The 24,652-nt window shown below is 44.5% G+C and overlaps 1 protein-coding gene across 3 annotated transcripts in view; it reads left to right on the forward strand.

Annotated features, from left to right (window-relative positions):
* Positions 1-24,652, forward strand: part of MACROH2A1 (macroH2A.1 histone) — a 196,444-nt gene that overhangs the window by 34,951 nt on the left and 136,841 nt on the right. For all 3 annotated transcript variants that reach the window (XM_073649541.1, XM_073649539.1, XM_073649540.1), the window contains exon 2: positions 22,730-22,921. In XM_073649541.1, coding sequence (XP_073505642.1) covers positions 22,750-22,921 — 172 coding nt within the window. In that variant the 5' untranslated portion in view covers positions 22,730-22,749. The remainder of the gene's footprint in view (positions 1-22,729; positions 22,922-24,652) is intronic.

The following is a 24,652-nucleotide window of genomic DNA, read 5'->3' on the forward strand; positions in this document are numbered from 1 at the left end:
GAAGTGTCAGACTACACCAGATCTGATTTGTAACATGTTGTAGAGGAAGTGTCAGGCTACACCAGGACTGATCCATCACATGTTGTAAAAGGAAGTGTCAGACTACACCAGGTCTGATTTGTAACATGTTGTAAAAGGAAGTGTCAGACTACACCAGGACTGATCCGTCACATGTTGTAAAAGGAAGTGTCAGACTACACCAGGACTGATCCGTCACATGTTGTAGAGGAAGTGTCAGACTGCACCAGGACTGATCCGTAGCATGTTGTAGAGGAAGTGTCAGACTACAACAGGACTGATCTGTCACATGTTGTAGAGAAAGTGTCAGACTACACCAGGACTGATCTGTCACATGTTGTAGAGGAAGTGTCAGACTACACCAGGACTGATCCGTAACATGTTGTAGAAGGGAAATGTCAGACTACACCAGGACTGATCTGTCACATGTTGTAGAAGGGAAATGTCAGTCAGACTACACCAGGTCTGATCTATCACATGTTGTAGAGGAAGTGTCAGACAACACCAGGTCTGATCTGTAACATGTTGTAGAGGAAGTTTCAGACTACACCAGGACTGATCCGTCACATGTTGTACAGGAAGTGTCAGACTACACCAGGACTGATCTGTCACATGTTGTAGAAGGGAAATGTCAGTCAGACTACACCAGGACTGAACCGTCACATGTTGTAAGAAGTGTCAGACTACACCAGGGCTGATCCGTCACATGTTGTAGGAAGTTTCAGACTACACCAGGACTGATCCATCACATGTTATAGAAGAAGTGTCCGACTACACCAGGACTGATCCGTCACATGTTGTAGAGGAAGTGTCAGACTACACCAGGACTGATCCGTCACATGTTGTAGAGGAAGTGTCAGACTACACCAGTTCTGATCTGTAACATGTTGTAGAGGAAGTGTCAGACTACACCAGGACTGATCCGTAACATGTTGTAGAAGGGAAATGTCAGTCAGACTACACCAGGACTGATCTGTCACATGTTTTAGAAGGGAAATGTCAGTCAGACTACACCAGGACTGATCTGTCACATGTTGTAGAAGGGAAATGTCAGTTAGACTACACCAGGACTGATCTGTCACATGTTGCAGAGTGTCAGACTACACCAGGACTGATCTGTAACATGTTGTAAAGGAAGTGTCAGACTACACCAGGACTGATCTGTCACATGTTGTAGAGGAAGTGTCAGACTACACCAGGAGTGATCTGTCACTTGTTGCAGAGGAAGTGTCAGACTACACCAGGACTGATCTGTCACATGTTGTGGAGGAAGTGTCAGACTACACCAGGACTGATCTGTAACATGTTGTAAACGAAGTTTCAGACTACACCAGGACTGATCCATCACATGTTATAGAGGAAGTGTCAGCCCACACCAGTACTGATCCATCACATGTTGTAGAAGGAAGTGTCAGACTACACCAGGTCTGATTTGTAACATGTTGTAGAGGAAGTGTCAGGCTACACCAGGACTGATCCGTCACATGTTGTAAAAGGAAGTGTCAGACTACACCAGGTCTGATTTGTAACATGTTGTAAAAGGAAGTGTCAGACTACACCAGGACTGATCCGTCACATGTTGTAAAAGGAAGTGTCAGACTACACCAGGGCTGATCTGTCAAATGTTGTATAGGAAGTGTCAGACTACACCAGGGCTGATCCGTCACATGTTGTATAGGAAGTGTCAGACTACACCAGGACTGATCCGTAGCATGTTGTAGAGGAAGTGTCAGACTACACCAGGACTGATCTGTCTCATGTTGTAGAGAAAGTGTCAGACTACACCAGGACTGATCTGTCACATGTTGTAGAGGAAGTGTCAGACTACACCAGGACTGATCCGTCACATGTTCTAGAGGAAGTGTCAGACTACACCAGGACTGATCCGTAACATGTTGTAGAGGAAGTGTCAGACTACACCAGGACTGATCTGTCACATGTTGTAGAGGAAGTGTCAGACTACACCAGGACTGATCCGTCACATGTTGTAGAGGAAGTGTCAGACTACACCAGGACTGATCCGTAACATGTTGTAGAAGGGAAATGTCACTCAGACTACACCAGGACTGATCTGTCACATGTAGAAGGGAAATGTCAGTCAGACTACACCAGGACTGATCTGTCACATGTTGCAGAGGAAGTGTCAGACTACACCAGGACTGATCTGTAGCATGTTGTAAAGGAAGTGTCAGACTACACCAGGACTGATCTGTCACATGTTGTAGAGGAAGTGTCAGACTACACCAGGACTGATCTGTCACTTGTTGCAGAGGAAGTGTCAGACTACACCAGGACTGATCTGTCACATGTTGTAGAGGAAGTGTCAGACTACACCAGGACTGATCTGTCACATGTTGTAGGAAGTGTCAGACTACACCAGGGCTGATCCGTCACATGTTGTAGGAAGTTTCAGAGTACACCAGGACTGATCCATCACATGTTATAGAGGAAGTGTCAGCCCACACCAGTACTGATCCATCACATGTTGTAGAAGGAAGTGTCAGACTACACCAGGTCTGATTTGTAACATGTTGTAGAGGAAGTGTCAGGCTGCACCAGGACTGATCCGTCACATGTTGTAAAAGGAAGTGTCAGACTACACCAGGACTGATCCGTCACATGTTGTAGAGGAAGTGTCAGACTACACCAGAACTGATCCGTAGCATGTTGTAGAGGAAGTGTCAGACTACACCACGACTGATCTTTCACATGTTGTAGAGGAAGTGTCAGACTACACCAGGACTGATCTGTCACATGTTGTAGATAAAATGTCAGACTGCACCAGGACTGATCCCTCACATGTTGTAGAGGAAGTGTCAGACTACACCATGACTGATCCGTAACATGTTATAGAGGAAGTGTCAGACTACACCAGGATTGATCTGTCACATGTTGTAGAAGAAGTGTCAGACTACACCAGGACTGATCCGTCACATGTTGTAGAGGAAGTGTCAGACTACACCAGGACTGATCTGTAACATGTTGTAGAGGAAGTGTCAGACTACACCAGGACTCATCTGTCACATGTTGTAGAGGAAGTATCAGACTACACCAGGACTGATCTGTCACATGTTGTAGAGGAAGTGTCAGACTACACCAGGACTGATCTGTAACATGTTGTAGAGGAAGTGTCAGACTACACCAGGACTGATCCGTCACATGTTGTAGAGGAAGTGTCAGACTGCACCAGGACTGATCCGTAGCATGTTGTAGAGGAAGTGTCAGACTACAACAGGACTGATCTGTCACATGTTGTAGAGAAAGTGTCAGACTACACCAGGACTGATCTGTCACATGTTGTAGAGGAAGTGTCAGACTACACCAGGACTGATCCGTAACATGTTGTAGAAGGGAAATGTCAGACTACACCAGGACTGATCTGTCACATGTTGTAGAAGGGAAATGTCAGTCAGACTACACCAGGTCTGATCTATCACATGTTGTAGAGGAAGTGTCAGACAACACCAGGTCTGATCTGTAACATGTTGTAGAGGAAGTTTCAGACTACACCAGGACTGATCCGTCACATGTTGTACAGGAAGTGTCAGACTACACCAGGACTGATCTGTCACATGTTGTAGAAGGGAAATGTCAGTCAGACTACACCAGGACTGAACCGTCACATGTTGTAAGAAGTGTCAGACTACACCAGGGCTGATCCGTCACATGTTGTAGGAAGTTTCAGACTACACCAGGACTGATCCATCACATGTTATAGAAGAAGTGTCCGACTACACCAGGACTGATCCGTCACATGTTGTAGAGGAAGTGTCAGACTACACCAGGACTGATCCGTCACATGTTGTAGAGGAAGTGTCAGACTACACCAGTTCTGATCCGTAACATGTTGTAGAGGAAGTGTCAGACTACACCAGGACTGATCCGTAACATGTTGTAGAAGGGAAATGTCAGTCAGACTACACCAGGACTGATCTGTCACATGTTTTAGAAGGGAAATGTCAGTCAGACTACACCAGGACTGATCTGTCACATGTTGTAGAAGGGAAATGTCAGTTAGACTACACCAGGACTGATCTGTCACATGTTGTAGAAGGGAAATGTCAGTTAGACTACACCAGGACTGATCTGTAACATGTTGTAAAGGAAGTGTCAGACTACACCAGGACTGATCTGTCACATGTTGTAGAGGAAGTGTCAGACTACACCAGGAGTGATCTGTCACTTGTTGCAGAGGAAGTGTCAGACTACACCAGGACTGATCTGTCACATGTTGTGGAGGAAGTGTCAGACTACACCAGGACTGATCTGTAACATGTTGTAAACGAAGTTTCAGACTACACCAGGACTGATCCATCACATGTTATAGAGGAAGTGTCAGCCCACACCAGTACTGATCCATCACATGTTGTAGAAGGAAGTGTCAGACTACACCAGGTCTGATTTGTAACATGTTGTAGAGGAAGAGTCAGGCTACACCAGGACTGATCCGTCACATGTTGTAAAAGGAAGTGTCAGACTACACCAGGTCTGATTTGTAACATGTTGTAAAAGGAAGTGTCAGACTACACCAGGACTGATCCGTCACATGTTGTAAAAGGAAGTGTCAGACTACACCAGGGCTGATCTGTCAAATGTTGTAGAGGAAGTGTCAGACTACACCAGGGCTGATCCGTCACATGTTGTATAGGAAGTGTCAGACTACACCAGGACTGATCCGTAGCATGTTGTAGAGGAAGTGTCAGACTACACCAGGACTGATCTGTCTCATGTTGTAGAGAAAGTGTCAGACTACACCAGGACTGATCTGTCACATGTTGTAGAGGAAGTGTCACACTACACCAGGACTGATCCGTCACATGTTGTAGAAGGGAAATGTCACTCAGACTACACCAGGACTGATCTGTCACATGTAGAAGGGAAATGTCAGTCAGACTACACCAGGACTGATCTGTCACATGTTGCAGAGGAAGTGTCAGACTACACCAGGACTGATCTGTAGCATGTTGTAAAGGAAGTGTCAGACTACACCAGGACTGATCTGTCACATGTTGTAGAGGAAGTGTCAGACTACACCAGGACTGATCTGTCACTTGTTGCAGAGGAAGTGTCAGACTACACCAGGACTGATCTGTCACATGTTGTAGAGGAAGTGTCAGACTACACCAGGACTGATCTGTCACATGTTGTCGGAAGTGTCAGACTACACCAGGGCTGATCCGTCACATGTTGTAGGAAGTTTCAGAGTACACCAGGACTGATCCATCACATGTTATAGAGGAAGTGTCAGCCCACACCAGTACTGATCCATCACATGTTGTAGAAGGAAGTGTCAGACTACACCAGGTCTGATTTGTAACATGTTGTAGAGGAAGTGTCAGGCTGCACCAGGACTGATCCGTCACATGTTGTAAAAGGAAGTGTCAGACTACACCAGGACTGATCCGTCACATGTTGTAGAGGAAGTGTCAGACTACACCAGAACTGATCCGTAGCATGTTGTAGAGGAAGTGTCAGACTACACCACGACTGATCTTTCACATGTTGTAGAGGAAGTGTCAGACTACACCAGGACTGATCTGTCACATGTTGTAGATAAAATGTCAGACTGCACCAGGACTGATCCCTCACATGTTGTAGAGGAAGTGTCAGACTACACCATGACTGATCCGTAACATGTTGTAGAGGAAGTGTCAGACTACACCAGGATTGATCTGTCACATGTTGTAGAAGAAGTGTCAGACTACACCAGGACTGATCCGTCACATGTTGTAGAGGAAGTGTCAGACTACACCAGGACTTAACTGTAACATGTTGTAGAGGAAGTGTCAGACTACACCAGGACTCATCTGTCACATGTTGTAGAGGAAGTGTCAGACTACACCAGGACTGATCTGTCACTTGTTGCAGATGAAGTATCAGACTACACCAGGACTGATCTGTCACATGTTGTAGAGGAAGTGTCAGACTACACCAGGACTGATCTGTAACATGTTGTAGAGGAAGTGTCAGACTACACCAGGACTGATCTGTCACATGTTGTAGAGGAAGTGTCAGACTACACTTGGACTGATCTGTCACATGTTGTATAAGGGAAATGTCAGTCAGACTACACCAGGACTGATCCGTCACATGTTGTAGGAAGTTTCAGACTACACCAGGACTGATCCATCACATGTTATAGAGGAAGTGCCAGCCCACACCAGGACTGATCCGTCACATTTTGTAAAAGGAAGTGTCATACTACACCGACTGATCTGTCACATGTTGTAGAGGAAGTGTCAGACTACACCAGGAATGATCCTTCACATGTTGTAGAGGAAGTGTCAGACTGCACCAGGACTGATCTGTCACATGTTGTAGAGGAAGTGTCAGACTACACCAGGACTGATCCATCACATGTTGTAGAGGACGTGTCAGACTACACCAGGACTGATCCGTCACATCTTGTAGAGGAAGTGTCAGACTACACCAGGTCTGATCCATAGCATGTGGTATAGGAAGTGTCAGACTACATCATGACTGATCTGTCACATCTTGTAGAGGAAGTGTCAGACTACACCAGGTCTGATCCGTAACCTGTTGTAGAGGAAGTGTCAGACTACACCAGGACTGATCCGTAACATGTTGTAGAGGAAGTGTCAGACTACACCAGGACTGATCTGTAACATGTTGTAGAGGAAGTGTCAGACTACACCAGGACTCATCTGTCACATGTTGTAGAGGAAGTGTCAGACTACACCAGGACTGATCTGTCACTTGTTGCAGATGAAGTATCAGACTACACCAGGACTGATCTGTCACATGTTGTAGAGGAAGTGTCAGACTACACCAGGACTGATCTGTCACATGTTGTAGAGGAAGTGTCAGACTACACTTGGACTGATCTGTCACATGTTGTATAAGGGAAATGTCAGTCAGACTACACCAGGACTGATCCGTCACATGTTGTAGGAAGTTTCAGACTACACCAGGACTGATCCATCACATGTTATAGAGGAAGTGCCAGCCCACACCAGGACTGATCCATCACATTTTGTAAAAGGAAGTGTCATACTACACCAGGACTGATCTGTCACATGTTGTAGAGGAAGTGTCAGACTACACCAGGACTGATCCTTCACATGTTGTAGAGGAAGTGTCAGACTGCACCAGGACTGATCTGTCACATGTTGTAGAGGAAGTGTCAGACTACACCAGGACTGATCCATCACATGTTGTAGAGGACGTGTCAGACTACACCAGGACTGATCCGTCACATCTTGTAGAGGAAGTGTCAGACTACACCAGGTCTGATCCATAGCATGTGGTATAGGAAGTGTCAGACTACATCATGACTGATCTGTCACATCTTGTAGAGGAAGTGTCAGACTACACCAGGTCTGATCCGTAACCTGTTGTAGAGGAAGTGTCAGACTACACCAGGACTGATCCGTAACATGTTGTAGAGGAAGTGTCAGACTACACCAGGACTGATCTGTAACATGTTGTAAAGGAAGTGTCAGATTACACCAGGACTGATCTGTCACAAGTTCTAGAGGAAGTGTCAGACTACACCAGGACTAATCCGTCACATGTTGTAGGAAGTGTCAGACTACACCAGGGCTGATCCGTCACATGTTGTAGGAAGTTTCAGACTACACCAGGACTGATCCGTCATATGTTATAGAGGAAGTGTCAGCCCACACCAGTACTAATCCATCACATTTTGTAGAAGGACGTGTCAGACTACACCAGGTCTGATTCGTAACATGTTGTAGAGGAAGTGTCAGACTACACCAGGACTGATCCGTCACATGTTGTAAAAGGAAGTGTCAGACTACACTAGGACTGATCCGTCACATGTTGTAAAAGGAAGTGTCAGACTACACCAGGACTGATCTGTAACATGTTGTAAAGGAAGTGTCAGATTACACCAGGACTAATCTGTCACAAGTTGTAGAGGAAGTGTCAGACTACACCAGGATTGATCTGTCACTTGTTGCAGAGGAAGTGTCAGACTACACCAGGACTGATCTGTCACATGTTGTAGAGGAAGTGTCAGACTACACCAGGACTGATCTGTAACATGTAAAGGAAGTGTCAGACTACACCAGGACTGATCTGTCACATGTTGTAGAGGAAGTGTCAGACTACACCTGGACTGATCCGTCACATGTTGTAGGAAGTGTCAGACTACACCAGGGCTGATCCGTCACATGTTGTAGGAAGTGTCAGACTACACCAGGGCTGATCCGTCACATGTTGTAGGAAGTTTCAGACTACACCAGGACTGATCTGTCACATGTTATAGAGGAAGTGTCAGCCCACACCAGTACTGATCCATCACATTTTGTAGAAGGCCGTGTCAGACTACACCAGGTCTGATTCGCAACATGTTGTAGAGGAAGTGTCAGACTACACCAGAACTGATCCGTCACATGTTGTAAAAGGAAGTGTCAGACTACACTAGGACTGATCCGTCACATGTTGTAAAAGTAAGTGTCAGACTACACCAGGGCTGATCTGTCACATGTTGTAGAAGGAAGTGTCAGACTACACCAGGGCTGATCCGTCACATGTTGTATAGGAAGTGTCAGACTACACCAGGACTGATCTGTCACATGTTGTAGAGGAAGTGTCAGACTACACCAGGACTGATCCGTCACATGTTGTAGAGGAAGTGTCAGACTACACCAGGACTGATCCGTAACATGTTGTAGAGGAAGTGTCATACGACACCAGGACTGATCTGTCACTTGTTGTAGAGGAATTGTCAGACTACACCAGGACTGATCCATCACATGTTGTAGAGGAAGTGTCAGACCACACCAGGACTAATCTGTCACATGTTGTAAGGAAGTGTCAGACTACACTAGGTCTGATCTGTCACATGTTGTAGAGGAAGTGTCAGACTACACCAGGTCTGATCTGTCACATGTTGTAGAGGAAGTGGCAGACTACACCAGGTCTGATCTGTAACATGTTGTAGAGAAAGTGTCAGACTACACCAGGACTGATCCGTCACATGTTGTAGAGGAAGTGTCAGACTACTCAAGGTCTGATCCGTAACCTGTTGTAGACGAAGTGTCAGAGTACACCAGGACTGATCCGTAACATGTTGTAGAAGGGAAATGTCAGTCAGACTACACCAGGACTGATCTGTCACATGTTGTAGAAGGGAAATGTCAGTCAGACTACACCAGGACTGATCTGTCACATGTTGTAGAGGAAGTGTCAGACTACACCAGGACTGATCTGTCACTTGTTGCAGAGGAAGTGTCAGACTACACCAGGACTGATCTGTCACATGTTGTAGAGGAAGTGTCAGGCTACACCAGGACTGATCTGTAACATGTTGTAAAGGAAGTGTCAGACTACACCAGGACTGATCTGTCACATGTTGTAGAGGAAGTGCAAGATTACACCAGGACTGATCTGTCACATGTTGTAGAAGGGAAATGTCAGTCAGACTACACCAGGACTGATCCGTCACATGTTGTAGGAAGTTTCAGACTACACCAGGACTGATCCATCACATGTTATAGAGGAAGTGTCAGCCCAAACCAGTACTGATCCATCACATGTGGTAGAAGGAAGTGTCAGACTACACCAGGTCTGATTCGTAACATGTTGTAGAGGAAGTGTCAGACTACACCAGGACTGATCCGTCACATGTTGTAAAAGGAAGTGTCAGACTACACCAGGACTGATCCGTCACAAGTTGTAGAGGAAGTGTCAGACTACGCCAGGACTGATCTGTCACATGTTGTAGAGAAAGTGTCAGACTACACCAGAACTGATCCATCACATGTTGTTGAGGAAGTGTCAGACTACACCAGGACTGATCCGTCACATCTTGTAGTGGAAGTGTCAGACTACACCAGGTCTGATCCATAGCATGTGGTATAGGAAGTGTCAGACTACACCAGGTGTGATCCATAACATGTTGTAGAGGAAGTGTCAGACTACACCAGGTCTGATCCGTCACATTTTGTAGAGGAAGTGTCAGACTACACCAGGACTGATCCGTAACATGTTGTAGAAGGGAAATGTCAGTCAGACTACACCAGGACTGTTCTGTCACATGTTGTAGAAGGGAACTGTCAGTCAGACTCCACCAGGACTGATCTGTCACATGTTGTAGAAGGGAAATGTCAGTCAGACTACACCAGGACTGATCTGTCACATGTTGCTGAGGAAGTGTCAGACTACACCAGGACTGATCTGTCACTTGTTGCAGAGGAAGTGTCAGACTACACCAGGACTGATCTGTCACATGTTGTAGAAGGGAAATGTCAGTCAGACTACACCAGGACTGATCTGTCACATGTTGTAGAGGAAGTGTCAGACTACACCAGGACTGATCTGTCACATGTTGTAGAAGGGAAATGTCAGTCAGACTAAACCAGGACTGATCCGTCACATGTTGTAGGAAGTTTCAGACTACACCAGGACTGATCCATCACATGTTGTAGAAGGAAGTGTCAGACTACACCCGGTCTGATTCATAACATGTTGTAGAGGAAGTGTCAGACTCCACCAGGACTGATCCGTCACATGTTGTAAAAGGAAGTGTCAGACTACACCAAGACTGATCCGTCACATGTTGTAAAAGGAAGTGTCAGACTACACCAGGGCTGATCCGTCACATGTTGTAGAGGAAGTGTCATACTACACCAGGACTGATCTGTCACATGTTGTAAAAGGAAGTGTCAGACTACACCAGGTCTGATCCGTCACATGTTGTAGAGGAAGTGTCAGACTACACCAGGTCTGATCCGTCACATGTTGTAGAGGAAGTGTCAGACTACACCAGGACTGATCCGTAACATGTTGTAGAAGGGAAATGTCAGTCAGACTACACCAGGACTGATCTGTCACATGTTGTAGAAGGGAAATGTCTGTTAGACTGCACCAGGACTGATCTGTCACATGTTGCAGAGGAAGTGTCAGACTACACCAGGACTGATCTGTCACATGTTGTAGAGGAAGTGTCAGACTACACCAGGACTGATCTGTCACATGTTGTAGAGGAAGTGTCAGACTACACCAGGACTGATCTGTAACATGTTGTAAAGGAAGTGTCAGACTACACCAGGACTGATCTGTCACATGTTGTAGAGGAAGTGTCAGACTACACCAGGACTGATCTGTCACATGTTGTAGAAGGGAAATGTCAGTCAGACTACACCAGGACTGATCCGTCACATGTTGTAGGAAGTTTCAGACTACACCAGGACTGATCCATCACATGTTATAGAGGAAGTGTCAGCCCACACCAGTACTGATCCATCACATGTGGTAGAAGGAAGTGTCAGACTACACCAGGTCTGATCCGTCACATGTTGTGGAGGAAGTGTCAGACTACACCAGGTCTGATCCGTCACATGTTGTAGAGGAAGTGTCAGACTACACCAGGTCTGATCCGTCACATGTTGTAGAGGAAGTGTCAGACTACACCAGGACTGATCCGTAACATGTTGTAGAAGGGAAATGTCAGTCAGACTACACCAGGACTGATCTGTCACATGTTGTAGAAGGGAAATGTCAGTCAGACTACACCAGGACTGATCTGTCATATGTTGTAGAAGGGAAATGTCAGTCAGACTACACCAGGACTGATCTGTCACATGTTGTAGAAGGGAAATGTCAGTCAGACTACACCAGGACTGATCTGTGACATGTTGCTGAGGAAGTGTCAGACTACACCAGGACTGATCTGTAACATGTTGGAAAGGAAGTGTCAGACTACACCAGGACTGTTCTGTCACATGTTGTAGAGGAAGTGTCAGACTACACCAGGACTGATCTGTCACATATTGTAGAGGAAGTGTCAGACTACACCAGGACTGATCCGTCACATGTTGTAGAGGAAGTGTCAGACTACACCAGGACTGATCCGTCACATGTTGCAGAGGAAGTGTCAGACTACACCAGGACTGATCTGTAACATGTTGTAAAGGAAGTGTCAGACTATACCTGGACTGATCTGTCACATCTTGTAGAGGAAGTGTCAGACTACACCAGGTCTGATCCCTCACATGTTGTAGAGGAAGTGTCAGACTACACCAGGACTGATCTGTCACATGTTGTAGAAGGGAAATGTCAGTCAGACTACACCAGGACTGATCTGTCACATGTTGTAGAAGGGAAATGTCAGTCAGACTACACCAGGACTGATCTGTCACATGTTGTAGAAGGGAAATGTCAGTCAGACTACACCAGGACTGATCTGTGACATGTTGCAGAGGAAGTGTCAGACTACACCAGGACTGATCTGTAACATGTTGGAAAGGAAGTGTCAGACTACACCAGGACTGATATGTCACTTGTTGCTGAGGAAGTGTCAGACTACACCAGGACTGATCTGTCACATATTGTAGAGGAAGTGTCAGACTACACCAGGACTGATCTGTAACATGTTGTAAAGGAAGTGTCAGTCTACACCAGGACTGATCTGTCACATGTTGTAGAGGAAGTGTCAGACTACACCAGGACTGATCTGTCACATGTTGTAGAGGAAGTGTCAGACTACACCAGGACTGATCCGTCACATGTTGTAGAAGGGAAATGTCAGTCAGACTACACCAGGACTGATCCGTCACATGTTGTAGGAAGTTTCAGACTACACCAGGACTGATCCATCACATGTTATAGAGGAAGTGTCAGCCCACACCAGTACTGATCCGTCACATGTTGCAGAGGAAGTGTCAGACTACACCAGGACTGATCTGTAACATGTTGTAAAGGAAGTGTCAGACTATACCTGGACTGATCTGTCACATCTTGTAGAGGAAGTGTCAGACTACACCAGGTCTGATCCTTCACATGTTGTAGAGGAAGTGTCAGACTACACCATGTCTGATCCGTCACATGTTGTAGAGGATGTGTCAGACTACACCAGGACTGATCCGTAACATGTTGTAGAGGAAGTGTCAGACTACACCAGGTCTGATCCGTAACATGTTGCAGAGGAAGTGTCAGACTACATCAGGACTGATCCGTAACATGTTGTAGAAGGGAAATATCAGTCAGACTACACCAGGACTAATCTGTCACATGTTGTAGAAGGGAAATGTCAGTCAGACTACACCAGGACTGATCTGTCACATGTTGTAGAAGGGAAATGTCAGTCAGACTGCACCAGAACTGATCTGTCACATGTTGCAGAGGAAGTGTCAGACTACACCAGACTGATCTGTAACATGTTGTAGAGGAAGTGTCAGACTACACCAGGACTGATCTGTAACATGTTGTAAATGAAGTGTCAGACTACACCAGGACTGATCTGTCACATGTTGTAGAGGAAGTGTCAGACTACACCAGGACTGATCGGTCACATGTTGTAGAAGGGAAATGTCAGTCAGACTACACCAGGGCTGATCCATCACATGTTATAGAGGAAGTGTCAGCCCACACCAGTACTGATCCATCACATGTTGTAAAAGGAAGTGTCAGATTACACCAGATCTGATTCGTAACATGTTGTAGAGGAAGTGTCAGACTACACCAGGACTGATCCGTCACATATTGTAAAAGGAAGTGTCAGACTACATCAGGGCTGATCTGTCACATGTTGTAGAAGGAAGTGTCAGACTACACCAGGGCTGATCCGTCACATGTTGTATAGGAAGTGTCAGACTACACCAGGACTGATCCGTCACATGTTGTATAGGAAGTGTCAGACTATACCAGGACTCATCCATAACATGTTGTAGAGGAAGTGTCAGACTACACCAGGTCTGATCCGTAACATGTTGTAGAGGAAGTGTCAGACTACACCAGGACTGATCCGTCACATGCTGTAAAAGGAAGTGTCAGACTACACCTGAGCTGATCTGTCACATGTTGTAGAAGGAAGTGTCAGACTACATCAGGACTGATCCGTCACATGTTGTATAATGAAGTGTCAGTCAGACTACACCATGACTGATCTGTCACATGTTGTAGAATCAAGTGTCATTCTGACTACACCATGACTGATCCGTCACAGGTTGTAGAATGAAGTGTCAGTCAGACTACACCATGACTGAACCGTCACATGTTGTAGAATGAAGTGTCAGTCAGACTACACCATGACTGAACCGTCACATGTTGTAGAATGAAGTGTCAGTCAGACTACACCATGACTGATCCGTCACATGTTGTAGAATGAAGTGTGAGTCAGACTACACCATGACTGATCCGTCACATGTTGTAGAATGAAGTGTGAGTCAGACTACACCATGACTGATCCGTCACATGTTGTAGAATGAAGTGTCAGTCAGACTACACCATGACTGATCCGTCACATGTTGTAGAATGAAGTGTCAGTCAGACTACACCATGACTGGTCCGTCACATGTTGTAGAATGAAGTGTCACTCAGACTACACCATGACTGATCCGTCACAGGTTGTAGAATGAAGATTCAGTCAGACTTCACCATGACTGAACGTCACATGTTGTAAAATGAAGTGTCAGACTACATCAGGACTTTTCCGTAATATGTTGTAGAATGAAGTGTCAGTCAGACTACACCATGACTGATCCGTCACATGTTGTAGAATGAAGTGTCAGTCAGACTACACCATGACTGATCCGTCACATGTTGTAGAATAAAGTGTCAGTCAGACTACACCATGACTGATCCGTCACATGTTGTAGAATGAAGTGTCAGTCAGACTACACCTTAACTGATCCGTCACATGTTGTAGAATGAAGTGTCAGTCAGACTACACCATGACTGATCCGTCACATGTTGTAGAATGAAGTGTCAGTCAGACTACACCATGACTGATCCGTCACATGTTGTAGAATGAAGTGTCAGTCAGACTACACCATGACTGATCCGTCAAATGTTGTAGAATGAAGTGTCAGTCAGATTACACCATGACTGATCCGTCACATGTTGTAGAATGAAGTGTCAGTCAGACTACACCATGACTGATCCGTCACATGTTGTAGAATGAAGTGTCAGTCAGACTACACCATGACTAATCCGTCACATGTTGTAGAATGAAGTGTCAGTCAGACTACACCATGACTGATCCGTCACATGTTGTAGAATGAAGTGTCAGTCAGACTACACCATGACTGATCCGTCACATGTTGTAGAATGAAGTGTCAGTCAGACTACACCATGACTGATCCGTCACATGTTGTAGAATGAAGTGTCAGTCAGACTACACCATGACTGATCCGTCACATGTTGTAGAATGAAGTGTCAGTCAGACTACACCATGACTGATCCGTCACATGTTGTAGAATGAAGTGTCAGTCAGACTACACCATGACTGATCCGTCACATGTTGTAGAATGAAGTGTCAGTCAGACTACACCATGACTGATCCGTCACATGTTGTAGAATGAAGTGTCAGTCAGACTACACCATGACTGATCCGTAACATGTTGTAGAGGAAGTGTCAGACTACACCAGGACTAATCCGTCACATGTTGTAAAATGAAGTGTCAGACTACACCAGGGCTGATCCGTCACATGTTGTAAAATGAAGTGTCAGACTACACCATGACTGATCCGTCACATGTTGTAGAATGAAGTGTCAGTCAGACTACACCAGGACTGGTCCGTCACATGTTGTAGAATGAAGTGTCAGTCATACTACACCATGACTGATGCTTCACATGTTGTAGAATTAAGTGTCAGTCTACACCATGACTGATCCGTCACATGTTGTAGAAAGAAGTGTCAGACTACCCTAGGACTGACCAGTCACATGTTGTAGAAGGAAGTGTCAGTCAGACTACACCATGACTGATCTGTCGCATGTTGTAGAAAGAAGTGTCAGACTACACTAGAACCGATCAGTCACATGTTGTAGAAGGAAGTGTCAATCAGACTACACTAGGACTGATCAGTGACATTTTGCAGAAGGAAGTGTCAGTCAGACTACACCATGACTGATCTGTCGCATGTTGTAGAAGGAATACAAGAAATGTCAGACTACACCATGACTGATCTGCCGCATGTTGTAGAAGGAAGTGTCAGTCAGACTACACCATGACAGATCTGTCGCATGTTGTAGAAAGAAGTGTCAGACTACACTAGGACTGATTTGTTGCATGTTGTACAAGGAAGTGTCAGTCAGACTACACTAGGACTGATCAGTCACATGTTGTAGAAGGAAGTGTCAGTCATACTACACCATGACTGATGCTTCACATGTTGTAGAATTAAGTGTCAGTCTACACCATGACTGATCCGTCACATGTTGTAGAAAGAAGTGTCAGACTACCCTAGGACTGACCAGTCACATGTTGTAGAAGGAAGTGTCAGTCAGACTACACCATGACTGATCTGTCGCATGTTGTAGAAAGAAGTGTCAGACTACACTAGAACCGATCAGTCACATGTTGTAGAAGGAAGTGTCAATCAGACTACACTAGGACTGATCAGTGACATTTTGCAGAAGGAAGTGTCAGTCAGACTACACCATGACTGATCTGTCGCATGTTGTAGAAGGAATACAAGAAATGTCAGACTACACCATGACTGATCTGCCGCATGTTGTAGAAGGAAGTGTCAGTCAGACTACACCATGACAGATCTGTCGCATGTTGTAGAAAGAAGTGTCAGACTACACTAGGACTGATTTGTTGCATGTTGTACAAGGAAGTGTCAGTCAGACTACACTAGGACTGATCAGTCACATGTTGTAGAAGGAAGTGTAAGTCAGACTACACTAGGAATGATCAGTCACATGTAGAAAGAAGTGTCAGACTACGCCAGGACTGATCAGTCACATGTTGTAGAAGGAAATGTCAGTCAGACTACACCAGGACTGATCTGTCACATATTGTAGAAGGAATTGTCAATCAGACTACACTAGGACTGATCAGTCACATGTTGTAGAAGGAAGTGTCAGTCAGTCTACACCATGACTGATCTGTCGCATGTTGTAGAAGGAATACAAGAAATGTCAGACTACACCATGACTGATCGGTCACATTTTTTAGAAGGAATACAAGAAGTGTCAGATTACACCATAAATTATTTATCGCATGTTGTAGATCGATTACAATAAGTGCCGGTCAGACTGCACCATGACTGTCACGCTTGTGTTAGAAGTGACAGGCAGTTGTTTGCATGAGATCTCTATGTTTGTCATTACAGACATCTTCTTAGAGGCTGTCTCTAGAACCCAGTGGCTACCTTCCTCTGGTTAATTAACACCCTAGTCTGGGTGTATAAATACCTGCTGTGTTCCAGAGGGAGGTGCCGGCGATATTCATTACTCCTTGTGAAGTCTTTAGCAAGAGCATTACTTCTTCCTCTCTGGAGCTTGAGGACGTGTGTGCATTTGTCTGGAGTCACCTAAAGCTAAGCAATTTTCCCCCGTTTGTCCTCCCTTGTTGTGTTCAGTGGGGATCGTCTAGTGCTCATCTCCTCCCTTCCCTAGCCTTAGCCATACGCCAGGGAAAGACAGGGCGAGGCACGCGTGCGGCGATTGATGAATAGCCAACATAAGGTCATTAGGGGAGACAGGATGACACTAGACCAGTGTAGGAGGTCTCCCCTTCCCCCTTTCCCAAGAGTCTGGGCTCCCTTTCCCTCTTGCCTTTGTGTTGCACTAAGTCTTTCCCACACCTTGCGTGACAATGACTGATCGGTTGCATGTTGTAGAAGGGATACAAGAAGTGTCGGTCAGACTAAACCATGACTGATCCGTCGCATGTTGTAGAAGGGATACAAGAAGTGGCAAACTTCACCATGACTGATCTGTTGCATGTTGTAGAAGGAATACAAGAAATGTCAGGCAGACTACACCATGACTGATCCATCGCATGTTGTAGATGGGATACAAGAAGTGTCATTTAGACTAGACCAGGACTGATCAGGCACATGTCTTAGAAGGGTTACAAGTTGGGTCAATGGCACTACACCAGGACTGATTGGTCACATGTTGTAGAAGGAAGTGTCAGTCAGACTACACCAGGACTAATCTGTCCCATGTAAAAGGGAGTGTCAGTCACACTACACCATGACATCCATTACATGTTGTAGAAGGAAGTGTCGGTCAGATTACACCATGACTGATCCATTACATGTTGTAGAAGAGAAATGTCAGTCAAACTACACTAGGACTGATCCGTAGCATGTTGTAGAAGAGAAGTGTCAGTCAGACTACATCAGGATTGATCCTTGACATGTTGTAGAAGGAAGTGTCAAACTACACCAGGACTGATCCATCGCATGTTGTAGAAGGGATATGTCAGTCAGACTACACCAGGACTGATCCGTCACATGTTGTAGAAGAGAAATGTTAATCAGACAGGTTGTGCTGTCTTTGTCAAAAAGGACTAGTTTGGGATTGCATTTTTTGATAAACCCCCCAAAATGGTATTAGAGCTGAGAACAAGACTTGGTCAACGGCGGCCTACTGTTTTTTTTCTTTAAGATTAATACAACCTTATTTTGGGTTTAGTAATCTGGATAAGCCTGGATTTGAGGTATTTTTGCATCACATGTATATTTCAAGAGTACCGTAAAATAATGTTTGCAGCTACTCACATACGGTAGACCTGGTCACTGATCTTCATGCGGGTCTTCCAATATAGGCTATTCTGTGGTCTACCTGGGTATGTCATTCTGTTTGCTAAAAATGTGATATAAGCACGCTTGCTTGGACCAGGTTTTGTGCATAGAAAATCTATAGGCATCTTCCAGTATGCACTTGTGTGCACTCTATGCAAATGTGTAAAGCAAACACACAGTGCAAACAAGCCTAGCTCCTGGTTTACTCTCATATTGGGCAGTGTGACACCTAAGTCTTACACACTCTGGGAACTGTATGTACTATGTATAATGTCCGCGGCATTATGGTGAACAGAGTGTTAAAGATAAGTTGTATTATGACCTATGACAATTGGCATTATTGCTTTATGGGGTTAAAGTCCAGTAGTATTTCTCACTGTTCATACTAGCTTTCTGTTTTATGTTTGCATAAATATGTGATACTATGTATGTACAGGCCAAAAGTTTGGACACACCTAAGAAATCCCATTTATTAACCCTGACAGGGGACACCTGTGAAGTGAAAACCATTTCCTGTGACTACCTCTTGAAGCTCATCAAGAGAATGCCAAGAGTGTGCAAAGCAGTCATCAAAGCAAAAGGTGGCTACTTTGAAGAACCTAGAATATAAGACATATTTTCAGTTGTTTCACACTTTTTTGTTAAGTATATAATTCCACATGTGTTAATTCATAGTTTTGATGCCTTCATTGTGAATGTACAATTTTCATAGTCATGAAAATACAGAAAAATCTTAAAATGAGAAGGTGTGTCCAAACTTTTGGTCTGTACAGTATATGCGTGTGTATATATTCTGGTACATCTCACTAAATTAGAATATCATCAAAAAGTTTATTTATTTCAGTTCTTCAATACAAAAAGTGAAACTCATATATTATATAGAGTCATTACAAACAGAGTGATCTATTTCAAGTGTTTATTTCTGTTAATGTTGATGATTGTGGCTTACAGCCAATGAAAACACAAAAGTCATTATCTCAGTAAATTAGAATACTTTATAACAAGTGCTTGAAAAATGTTTTTAAAATCCTAAATATTGGCCTACTGAAATGTATGTTCAGTAAATGCACTCAATACTTGGTCGGGGCTCCTTTTGGATCAATTACTGCATCAATGTGGCAATGTGGCATATAGGCGATCAGCCTGTGGCACTGCTGAGGTGTTATGGAAGCCCAGGTGGCTTTGATAGCAGCCTTCAGCTCGTCTGCATTGTTGGGTCTGGTGTCTCATCTTCCTCTTGACAATACCCTATAGATTCTCTATAGGGTTAAGGTCAGGCGAGTTTGCTGGCCAATCAAGCACAGTGACACTGTTGTTTTTAAACCAGGTATTGGTACTTTTGGCAGTGTGGACAGGTGCCAAGTCCTGCTGGAGAATGAAATTTCCATCTCCAAAAAGCTTGTCGGCAGAGGGAGCCATGAAGTGCTGTAAAATTTCTTGGTAGACGGCTGCGCTGACTTTGACATGTCTTCCCAAACCATCACTGATTGTGGAAACTTCACACTAGACCTCAAGCAGCTTGGATTGTGGCGTCTCCACTCTTCCTCCAGACTCTGGGACCTTGATTTCCAAATGAAAATTGGAACTCTGGGACCTTGTGGAGTGTGTCAATGACTGCCTTCTGGACGTATATAATATATGAATTAGTGGGCAAAATAAGTAATTGATGTACTGCCGATTCTGCAAGTTTTCCCACCTACAAAGAATGGAAAGGTCTGTAATTTTTATCATAGGTACACTTCAACTGTGAGAGGCAGAATCTAAAGATAAAAAACAGAAGATTACAGTGTATGATTTTGACATAATTAATTTGCATTTTATTGCATGAAGTAAGTATTTGATACAATAGAAAAAGAGAATTTAATATTTGGTACAGAAACCTTTGTTTCCAATTATAGAGGTCAGACGTTTCTTGTACTTCTTGACCTAGTTTGCACACACTGCAGCAGGGATTTTGGCCCACTCCTCCATACAGATCTTTTCCAGATCTTTCAGGTTTCGGGACTGTTGCTAGGTAACATTGAGTTTTAGCCCTCTCCTAAGATTTTCTGATTGGTTCAGGTCTGGAGACTGGCTAGGCCACTCCAGGACCTTAAAATTCTTCTTACAGAGCAACTTCTTAGTTGTCTTGGGTGTGTTTTTCGGGTCATTGTCATGCTAGAAGACCCAGCCATGACCCATTTTCAATGTTTTTACTTAGGGAAGGAGGTTGTTGGCCAAAATATTGCAATACATGACCTCATCCATCCTCCTTTCAATACGGTGCAGTTGTACTGTCCCTTTTTCAGAAAAGCGCCCCCAAAGTATGATGTTTCCCCCACCATTCTTCATGATTGGGACTGTGTTTTTGGGTTGTATTCATTCTTCTTCTTCCTCCCAACACGGCAAGTAGAGTTGATACCAAAAAGCTCTATTTTGGTGTCATCTGACCACATGACCTTCTCCCATGCCTGCTCTGGACCATGCAGATGGTCATTGGCAAACTGCAAACAGGCCTAGACATGTGCTGGTGTAAGCAGGTGGACCTTGTGTGCCCAGCAGGATTTTAATCCATAACGGTGTAGTGTGTTACTAACGGTAATGTTTGAGACTGTGGTCCCTGCTCTTTTCGGGTCATTGACCAGGTCCTCCCGTGTAGTTCTGGGCTGATTCCTGACCTTTCTCTGAATCATCCAACCCCACGAGGCGAGATCTTGCATGGAGCCCCAGACCGAGGAAGATTTATAGTCATCTTGTGTTTCTTTCATTTTATAATAATTTCGCCAACAGTTGTTACCTTCTCACCAAGCTGCTTACCTATTGTCCTGTAGCCCATCCCAGTCTTGTGCAGATCTACAACTTTGTCCCTGTTGTCCTTAGACAGCTCTTTGGTCTTGGCCATGGTGGAGAGGTTGGAGTGTGATTGATTGAGTGTGTGGATAGGTGTCTTTTATACAGGTAATGAGTTCAAACATGTGCAATTAATACAGGTAATTAGTGCAGAGTATGAGGGCTTCTTAAAGAAAAAACTAACAGGTCTGTGAGAGCCAGAACAGTAAAATCTTCACTATAATATGGCTCTCCTTCCCTTCTGAGCTTTGCTCTGTGCCTGAAGAATAGTTCTCAATTACATGTAGGGTATTAGCACACGCAGGAGAAATTATACAACAAACTGAGGTCCATTTTTTCCTATTAGCCATTATAAAAATTAAAAATGTGGTGCTAAAACATTTTAGTGGTAAAAATGTAATTATTCTTTCTTTACCGCCCAATGGTATAAAATTCTGTGAGGCACATGTGGTGTCAACATGCTCATTGCACCTCTAGATTCATTTGGGGGTGTAGTTTGTAAAATGAGGTCACTTATGGGGGGTTCTGGCATCTCAGAGGCTCTGCCAATGTGACATGGCACCCCCAAACCATTCCAGCAAAATCTGCACTAAATGATGGCGCTCCTTCCTTTCTGAGTTTTGCACTGTGCCTCAAAAGTAGTTTTTGACCACATATGGAGAAATTGCATAACAAATTATACCGTTCATTGTCTCCTATTATCACTTTTGCAAATTAAAAACTTGGGGCCAAAACAGCATTTTAGTGGAAAAAATGGTCATTTTCCATTGACTCAGCCCAATGTTATACAATTCTGTGAATCGCCTGAGAGTTAAAAATGCTCACCACACCCCTAGCAGAATTTCTCGAGAGGTGTAGTTTTCAAAATGGGGTCACGTGTGTTTTTTTTTATGTTTTGTCATGTCAGGGGCTCTTCAAATGTGACGTGAGATCCTCAGTCTATTCCAGCCAAAATTGTGCTCCAGAATTCAAATGGCGCTTCTTCCCTTCCGAGCCCTGCTGTGCGCCCAAACAGTAGTTTTCCACCACATATGGAGTATCTGCCTACTCAGGAGAAATTGCAAAACAAATTCTATGTTCCATTTTCTCCTGTTACCCTTGTGAAAAAGAAAAATTGGAGGCTAAATCAACATTTTTGTTGGAAAAAGTAAACTGTTAATTTTTTTCCTTCAACATTGCTTTAATTCCTGTGAAGCATCTGAAGGGTTAATAAGCTTCTTGAATGTGGTTTTGAGCACCTCGAGGGGTGCAGTTTTTAAAATGGTGTCACTTTTGGGTATTTTCTGTCACATACTGTAGGCCCCTCAAAGTCATTTCAAATGTGATGTGATCCTAAAAAAAATAGTTTTATAAATTTTGTTAAAGGAGAAGTCGCTGGTCAATTTTTAACCCTTCTATCTGTTTACAGTTGTATAGCAAACAATCAAGATGTCAAGCAGAGGTGGGAAAAAGAAGACCACCAAGACCTCAAGGTCTGCAAAGGCAGGTGTCATATTTCCAGTGGGAAGAATGCTGCGTTACATTAAGAAAGGACACCCCAAATACCGAATTGGCGTTGGAGCACCTGTTTATATGGCTGCTGTGCTGGAGTATCTGACCGGTGAGCTTGATTTTGTGTGATATATTATATGCTACGTGTCTGGAGATGAACCAATTGAGGAGGTCACATCTACTTCTGATATATTTCCTTAAAGAGAAGCTGAGGAGCCTGATGGTATGAGCACATGTCTTTTCAGGCGGGTTATGCAAGGAAAAAAGTTCTAAAAAAATGCCAAAAAGAATGAACATATGCACAGCAATGTAAAAACTATTTTCTGTATATATATGGTATGTTTTGTAACTTCTTTTAACCGCTTCCAGGCTTTCCAAAATCCAAAAATATGTCAGAAAAGGCACTTAAAGAAGTTGTTCACCAATTGTTTATCGATGCCCTTTCCTTAGAATAGGTCATCAATGTCTGATTAGCCAGAGTCTGACACTCGGCACCCCCACCAATCAGCTGTTATCGGTGTTAGCGGCCACTGGCCAGGAGTACTGGGTACTACATATACGCCTTTTATTGATTTGAATAGGAGGTGTATGTGTAGTACCAAGACAGAAGACAGGCAGCTCCACACGTGAGTACTGGCGGCCGCCGACACGATAACTGCTGAACGGTGGGGGGTGCCGGGTGTTGGACCCCGGCCGATCAGACATTGATGACCTATCCTAAGGAAAGGGCATCGAGGAAAAAATAGTGGACAACCTCTTTAAGGGAAATCCCCCACCAGCGTTTTCCTGATACGTATAGCAAAAGTGATGCAGGTACGCTGGTGTCTCAAAGATGCCTTGTGCACATATCCTTATGATCACCAAATTAATAACGTTGCTGGATAGGTTACTATAAGAAAAATTAAAATATACCTTCTTGGCCTGAAATGGATATAGACATCTGTTATTTCCTGCTAATTGGTGCACGTATTGGAAATCAGCCCTCCATTGGTGCACTTATTGGAAATGACCCCTCCATTGGAGCACTTATTGGAAATCACCCCTCCATTGGTGCGCTTATTGGAGATCACCCCTCCATTGGTGTGCTTTTTGGAGATCACACCTCCATTGGTGCGCTTATTGGACATCACAACTCCATTGGTGCACTTATTGGACATCACACCTCCATTGGTGCACTTATTGGACATCACACCTCCATTGGTGCGCTTATTGGAAATCACCCCTCCATTGGTGTGCTTATTGGAGATCACACCTCCATTGGTGCGCTTATTGGAGATCACCCCTCCATTGGAGCACTTATTGGAAATCACCCCTCCATTGGTGCGCTTATTGGAGATCACCCCTCCATTGGTGCACTTATTGGAAATCACCCCTCCATTGGTGCGCTTATTGGAGATTACACCTCCGTTGCTGCGCTTATTGGACATCACACCTCCATTGGTGCGCTTATTGGACATCACACCTCCATTGGTGCACTTATTGGACATCACACCTCCATTGGTGCGCTTATTGGAAATCACCCCTCCATTGGTGTGCTTATTGGAAATCACCCCTCCATTGGTGCGCTTATTGGAGATCTCCCCTCCCTCCATTGGTGCGCTTATTGGAGATCACCCCTCCATTGGTGCGCTTATTGGAGATCACCCCTCCATTGGTGCACTTATTGGACATCACACCTCCATTGGTGCGCTTATTGGACATCACACCTCCATTGGTGCACTTATTGGACATCACACTTCCATTGGTGCGCTTATTGGAAATCACCCCTCCATTGGTGTGCTTATTGGAAATCACCCCTCCATTGGTGCGCTTATTGGAGATCTCCCCTCCCTCCATTGGT

This window comes from Phyllobates terribilis, unplaced genomic scaffold (assembly GCF_046119375.1).
Source record: "Phyllobates terribilis strain yellow unplaced genomic scaffold, ASM4611937v1 Scaffold_10__3_contigs__length_209671492, whole genome shotgun sequence".
NCBI lineage: Eukaryota > Metazoa > Chordata > Amphibia > Anura > Dendrobatidae > Phyllobates > Phyllobates terribilis.